The sequence below is a fragment of the Quercus suber genome, unplaced genomic scaffold, assembly GCF_002906115.3.
Source record: "Quercus suber isolate HL8 unplaced genomic scaffold, Cork oak 2.0 scaffold_74, whole genome shotgun sequence".
Classification (NCBI taxonomy): Eukaryota; Viridiplantae; Streptophyta; class Magnoliopsida; order Fagales; family Fagaceae; genus Quercus; species Quercus suber.
In genome coordinates this window covers 552,919-559,948 of record NW_027069539.1, presented here as the reverse complement: position 1 = coordinate 559,948, position 7,030 = coordinate 552,919, and the positions used below count along the sequence as shown (strand labels likewise).

General features: G+C 29.5%; 1 protein-coding gene across 1 annotated transcript; it reads left to right on the top strand.

Annotated features, from left to right (window-relative positions):
• The first annotated feature begins 1,827 nt into the window (after positions 1–1,827).
• Positions 1,828–5,530, top strand: LOC112035292 (probable protein phosphatase 2C 65). The gene is made up of 5 exons (XM_024068119.2): positions 1,828–2,358; positions 3,095–3,466; positions 3,885–4,002; positions 4,101–4,324; positions 5,003–5,530. Exons 1-5 carry the CDS (start codon positions 2,152–2,154, stop codon positions 5,447–5,449), a joined length of 1,368 nt encoding a protein of 455 aa, XP_023923887.2. The 5' UTR covers positions 1,828–2,151; the 3' UTR covers positions 5,450–5,530.
• Positions 5,531–7,030: the final 1,500 nt, after the last annotated feature.

Here is a 7,030-nt window from a genome sequence, read left to right as displayed (position 1 = left end):
TAGTATTTAGAATGTTCACCACTTTGAGTCTATTTGGATGGTGGTGGATATCATAAATTATTCTTGAATTATGATTTAAAAAAAAAAAAAAAGGTGAGAGAACTCGAATTATGATGTTCATTGCAAAGTTTAAGATTAATATGTAATTGCAAATGTAATTAAATTCAATAAGAATGTAATGCAACCCATATTTATATCCTCTAATAAAACATTGCCGCATAAGATTTTTTCAAATGAAAACATAAGGTCAAATACACACTCTTATTGAATTAATCTTTATTAGGCCTTATGGTATTATTTGGGAAAAAAATGACATGGCATGGTTTTATGACTATGATATATGTAAAACTAAGCTCATTTGACTTTTGATTAACCATATAATATTTTGCTACATAAATTTTTGTATCCTCACAATTTTACATGTCAATATTTTAATATATATCTTTTAACTGGACTTAAATTCTATTCTATCATTTAATTATATTTAAACTCTCAATTAAATGATAGAATAGATGGTTCAATATACAAACATAATCATAATAAATATCTATTATTAAATATTAATAATTACCATAGGGTTGGGTTCAAATTACACCTGGTGTAACTCTAAGCAATGTTACATAATCCAATAACTTGTTATTAAATTCATATTTTGTAAATCCAATCATTAAATTACATATTCTATATGTTCTTAACATGCATATTAATTTTAATGCTAATCGGATGTGATTTATCATTCGATCCATAAACTCATCTTTTATGCATTATTTTAAACAACAAAAATTTGAATTTAAACAACTGATTGATGACATGACTATTGATCTTTGTTTAAACAACCATATATTTAATAGTTACATATAAATACACAATCATAATAAATATAAATAGCTATTAATAAATACCATAAATATCTTATTTCATATACAAATATAATTAAAATAAATATTTTCTAATATTATCTATCATAATTATCAAGTTTCATATTTAGATACAAAATAAAAGATAGATAAATCATTTTTTTTAAATAAAATAATGTTTTATTGAACTTTCCCTTGCTTTGAACAACTTGAGTAGTCGAAATATATAAATATGGACTTTACAACCCTACTTAATTTAATTTAATCTCATTGCAAATATCCCTATATAGTTTATGGTGGATGCTTGTAACAATAATAATAATAAATAAATAAAATAAAATAAAAAAACCCACTTGTTACTCCTATCCATTATTAACTAAAATGACAGCAGAACCTATATCAGCTTTATGGGTTTAGTTCCATTACCTTCTTCACAACCAAAAAAAACTTATGGGTTTAGCTCTCATAATAATATTGTTGTGGACCACCGCACATTCTTAGTATGATAGTCACTTTACAAGTATAAATGTTTGTGAAGTGTGAGAGGTAAGAGTCGGAGTTCAAGTTTCTAGGAGAGAGCTTCACACACATATATACTTAAATTAGGCTATAGTAGAATTCTATCTTATATAAATATATATATATTATATATATATATATATATATATATATATATATATATATTTATATATATATTGTTGGGGTACAGTTCAAAAATGAGAAAACATGATATCCAGTACAATTCTATCTCATTTAAAATGATTGAAGATAATGATGTAAGTAGATTTCTCTTATTACTAAAAATTAAAACTAAATTTAGATAATAAACAACAAAATGATAGGGAGGGTACACCTGACAATTGTGAAACAGGCTCTGTCTCTAGCAAGCGAAAAGATCTCTTTGACTTTACATGGTTATAACTTTTAAGATTAGCACGTCTGAGAATTCTATGTTCAGAGAACAACTAACATAAGAACGAGGAGCACGGCGTTTTTTATTCATCAAAATTCAGTTGTTTGTTGCATTCTTTTATTCAAATAGTTTTTAATTTAAAAAATTAAAATTTTAAAAAGACATTTCCATTTTCAAATCAATGATTAGTTCCTTGTTTACAACCATTCTTGTCCTACCATATAAATTCTAAAACAACTTTTTCTAGGCTTTACACATCAAACCCATAACCTTGAATTCTCTTAATTCCTTGGTTTCTCATTCCATACAATCAGTCCCTAAGAAATCCTCCCTTCATTTTCCAGCACTTTCTTTCCCGAAAGTGCTTTGGCATTTCCATAAATGGGAGCTTGTTGTACTAAGGATGTCATTTATGGAAGGGCCAAGGAGGATGATTGGGATGAGAATGAAGACCGGTTTGATGAGGGTGAAACACAATATGGGGATGGTGGGGCTCGTATAAGGTTGGAAGGACATTCTAGCTTCATATCGATGTACACTCAGCAAGGAAAAAAAGGCACCAATCAAGATGCCATGACGGTTTGGGAGGTACATTATTTTCTTTGTTATTTGATAATTCGATAATTAGAGGCGAGAGAATTAAAACCTAAATTTTTTTATTAGAAATGCCAAAAGATACCAGATAAACTAGAATTCTTTTTGTCATTATCTTTATTTTATGTAAACTTGTTCTTGCAAATATCCATTTTTCTGTCGTTTTTTTTTTAAATTATAAATTTAAGTAATTTTGTTTGTATACTATCTAAAGTTATTTTAATTTTGTTGCGATTGATAAATATCTTGGCTTTAATTCATGCTTCGTTTATGTCTATTCTAATTAATGCCCAACTAGTTGACGTTTAAAGCAATGGACGTCGTATATTATTCTTTTGTGTACATGTTCTAAAATTTCAAAACATTTCCAACATGTTTTTGTTTTGTTATTCATCAGAATTCTCTTCAATGCTGCTATTGGGTATTTATCTCTTGCTTTGCTAAACCGTCATGTTGCACCTATCACTCCATGCTCTAGAGTAGTTTCAAATTAAACCATACAATTGCAAAAGTTTCAAACTAAACCTAAAATTTTAAATTGTTACAAATAAAACTATATAGTTTCAGCTAGTTTCAATAGAACCATAAACTTTTAAAATGGTATCTAATTAATTAAAACGTTTTAAATTTGATTGGAGATTTTATTTTAAAGTTCATGCTTTAATATAAGCACCAAGTGAATCCTATAATTGTTTCTCAAAAAAAGTGAATTCTTTAATTAATATTTCAGGATTTCACTGGTGATAAAGAAAGGCTATTCTGCGGTGTGTTCGATGGTCATGGTCCCTTGGGTCACAGAGTTGCACGAACGGTACGTGATAATTTACCCTCAAAGCTTACTGCAGCAGTAGAAGACTCGCAACATAATAGATGCAAAGACGTTGGTGCTGATGATGAAGAGGACCATGATCATAATGATCACAGTGACAGCAGTCTGGATAGCAAAGATAGTATTGGCAATGAAAATAGTCAAAATCTCTCATTTTCTTCATGGGAATCAAGTTTTGTCAAAGCTTTCAATGAAACAGATGAAGAACTTGGTCTAGATTCCTCCATTGATAGCTATTGCAGTGGCACTACAGCTGTAACTATAGTTAAACAGGTATTATTCAACACATATTTGAAAGAGTCTCTTTGACTTTTCTAGTTGTCAACTTTAACCTACCAAAAAGCATGGAGTCATATCTGTATAATCTTAACAATGAATGTATTATATATATATATATATCATCTTATGATGACAGTTAAGATTAAGTAGGAATAGTACATTTCTACAGACCCAAAAAATATATTATATATATATATATATTTTAATTATAAATGAGATTCAACACGTGAGATTTTTAACTTTGAAATCAGACGTGAAATAAAGAGTAAAAACATAATTCAAACTCGTCACTTGTTTTAATAATGTGATAAACTATCATGTGTTGCAAAGGCCTAAGTAATTTGAAAATTATGAGTTAAATCATTTAATTCGTTATTCTAACAATATTATTGTTGGCCATTGCTATTTATAGGATGAACACTTAATAATTGCCAACTTGGGGGATTCTCGAGCAGTTCTTGGCACTAGAGGAGATAATGATAAACTTGTTCCTATTCAACTCACAGCTGACCATAAACCGTGTGTTCCTTGTGAGGCTTTCTATTTCATCCTTCTTTTCTTTCTCTTCCTTTCCTCAAAGCATGTAATTGATCTTCTCTCTTTCCTTTTTATTCTGATGTTGGCTCAGCTGAAGCAGAAAGAATCAAGAGTTGTGAAGGTAGAATTTTCGCAGCAGATGAGGAACCTGATGTTGATAGAGTATGGATGACTGATTGTGATTGCCCTGGTCTAGCTATGTCAAGAGCTTTTGGAGATTTCTGCATCAAAGATTGTGGCCTCATCTCAACTCCAGAAGTTTCTTATAGGAAAATCACAAGCAATGATGAATTTTTAGTTCTAGCAACAGACGGGGTAAGAATTCAAAATGCAGAATTTAAAAATCTACTTATATGTTTTGTAGAAAATAAAATAACATGCTTTAGACATTCTGTAAAGTAGGAGAAATTATATCATACACATATTGTGCTAACTTTCCTCTCACATAAAATCTAAATTCCGTATGAGTCGCATATAAAGACAGATTATTTAATAGACTAAACTACAATTCATGTAAAGAATCCATTGATCGGGTCTACCGTTATATAAGAGGATAACGTAGCACACCAAATATGCTAAAGAATTTCCTCATAAAATTCTACTTATATTTATATGAAATGGAAGTGTAGTACATCATGTGCGCGAATAATTTCACATAATATACCTTCTGTGATTTTATTTCATGTCTCATGAACATGAGACTTACTTTAATGTAAGTGGGAGGTACAGTCCTACAAAATTACAAATATACAAAATAATTTCTTTTAATTTGTCCTTTTAATGAGAAATTATTGTTTCATACTCTAAATGTACACTCTATGCACACGATGTCCATAATTTCACACAAGATGCACATTTTTTTTTAAATATTCACATCTACCACATGATATGTACAGACAATACAATAAATCAGAAACAAACCAGTGTGAAATGTGGTGAGGATATGGAATTTCCATAAGCTAAAATGTATTGGTTTGACTATGTATTTTGCAGGTATGGGATGCATTGTCTAACAACGAAGTTATAAGAATAGTTGGTTCAGCAAAGAGGCGATCCATGGCAGCCAAATTGTTAGTAGCTCATGCGATTAATGGCTGGAAATATAAATATCCTACTTCCAAGGTTGATGACTGTGCAGCCATATGCTTGTTCTTCAAAAGCCATACAACCAAGCCCATGTCTGAAAATAGTAAGAGTAATGTAAACAACCCAAAGTTTCTTGACTATAGGTCCATTAAATGTTGTGGGAAAAGCCCAGAATCTGTGATTGTGAATGACAACAGGATTACAGTGATAGACAGAATAGAGTCAAAGAAAGAGTGCGGTGCTCTTGATGGAGGAGTAAGTAGAGTAAATACGATATTGAAGATTTCTAGGTCTCTCAGCTTTATGAGTTGGAGGAAATCATCAAAGCGTTTTGATGAGGTTGAAGCTCATTAATCAGCAATGTGATTTTAATTTATTGACAAATTTATTTGAAACCCATCAATATGGGGGTTTAGTTTTACCGGTTTATTTCATTCCTTCGAATTCACACGAGCGCGCGCGCACACATATATATATATATATATATATATCTTTTCTCTAATTTTGAGTTGTGGCAACATAAAAAGGGCTATAGGTCCATTAAATGTTGTGGGAAAAGCCCAGAGTCTGTGATTGTGAATGACAACAGGATTACAGTGATAGACAGAATAGAGTCAAAGAAAAAGTGCGGTGCTCTTGATGGAGGAGTAAGTAGAGTAAATACGATATTGAAGATTTCTAGGTCTCTCAGCTTTATGAGTTGGAGGAAATCATCAAAGCGTTTTGATGAGGTTGAAGCTCATTAATCAGCAATGTGATTTTAATTTATTGACAAATTTATTTGAAACCCATCAATATGGGGGTTTAGTTTTACCGGTTTATTTCATTCCTTCGAATTCACACACACACACACACACACACACACACACACACACATATATATATATATATATCTTTTCTCTAATTTTGAGTTGTGGCAACATAAAAAGGTCAATTTTTTTTTTTTTTTGGGCTCCTCTTATAAGTCAAAATAATTGCAGTAAATAACAAATTGATGATTATAGATAATTCAAACCAAGCTAAAATTTAAGTACAATTCATTTTCTTAAAATATAGAACGTTACATTAAATTTATCAATTAAACCCAAATATATAACTGCATTGAATTTAATTATTTTTAAAAAAGATAATACTATTTATATTTTATTTATCAATGCAACTATATTAGTCGCACATAAAATAAATAAAAACAAAAACAAAAAGGGAAATTGAATCTTGTAAAGAAATTATTAATCATACACTACACCAACAAAAAAATTCTTTGAAAACTGTATTGCTATTTTCTTGAATTGAATTTGTAATCGTTATAATTTCGTTGAATTTAACCAAAAATGTATTGGATTTAAGGTATTTGTTCATTTGCCAAACATAACTGAAAAATGGGATAGATTCAAATGGAGGAAATTGTTAATTACCTCTACCCCAACACAAAGAGGGGATTTTTTTAAAATTTAATTTAGAAAAAGCTAATGCAGTGAAACTAACAAACCATAGTTTTACTCTTCAAATAAATTAAGGAAAATGCTAACAATGGTCCATTTAAAGAAAATTTTTATGAAAAATAAAAAAATAAAAAAAAAAGTCATTAATATTTTAATAGCTTTTTTCATTTTCTATAAAAGTGGTATCAAAACTTTATTAAAATAAATTACTAATGAGTGCCCTTAGGGCACTCGTTAGCATGACCCATTAATTAAAGCCCAAGTTGAGGGGAAAGCAAATAAGCTCTTTTATAATTTTTTTTTTTTTTTTCTTTAAAAGCTAGATGTTAATATTTGGATTTGAATTAACCGAAGTGGTTTTTTTTTTTTTTTGGGAGAATCAACTAACAGTGTGTTCTCAGTGTCACACTAATTTAAAAAAAAAAAAAAATTATGTACTAGTACATATACACGGTTTGATAGTTTGACTTTGACCATCGTCACGATTGCCATC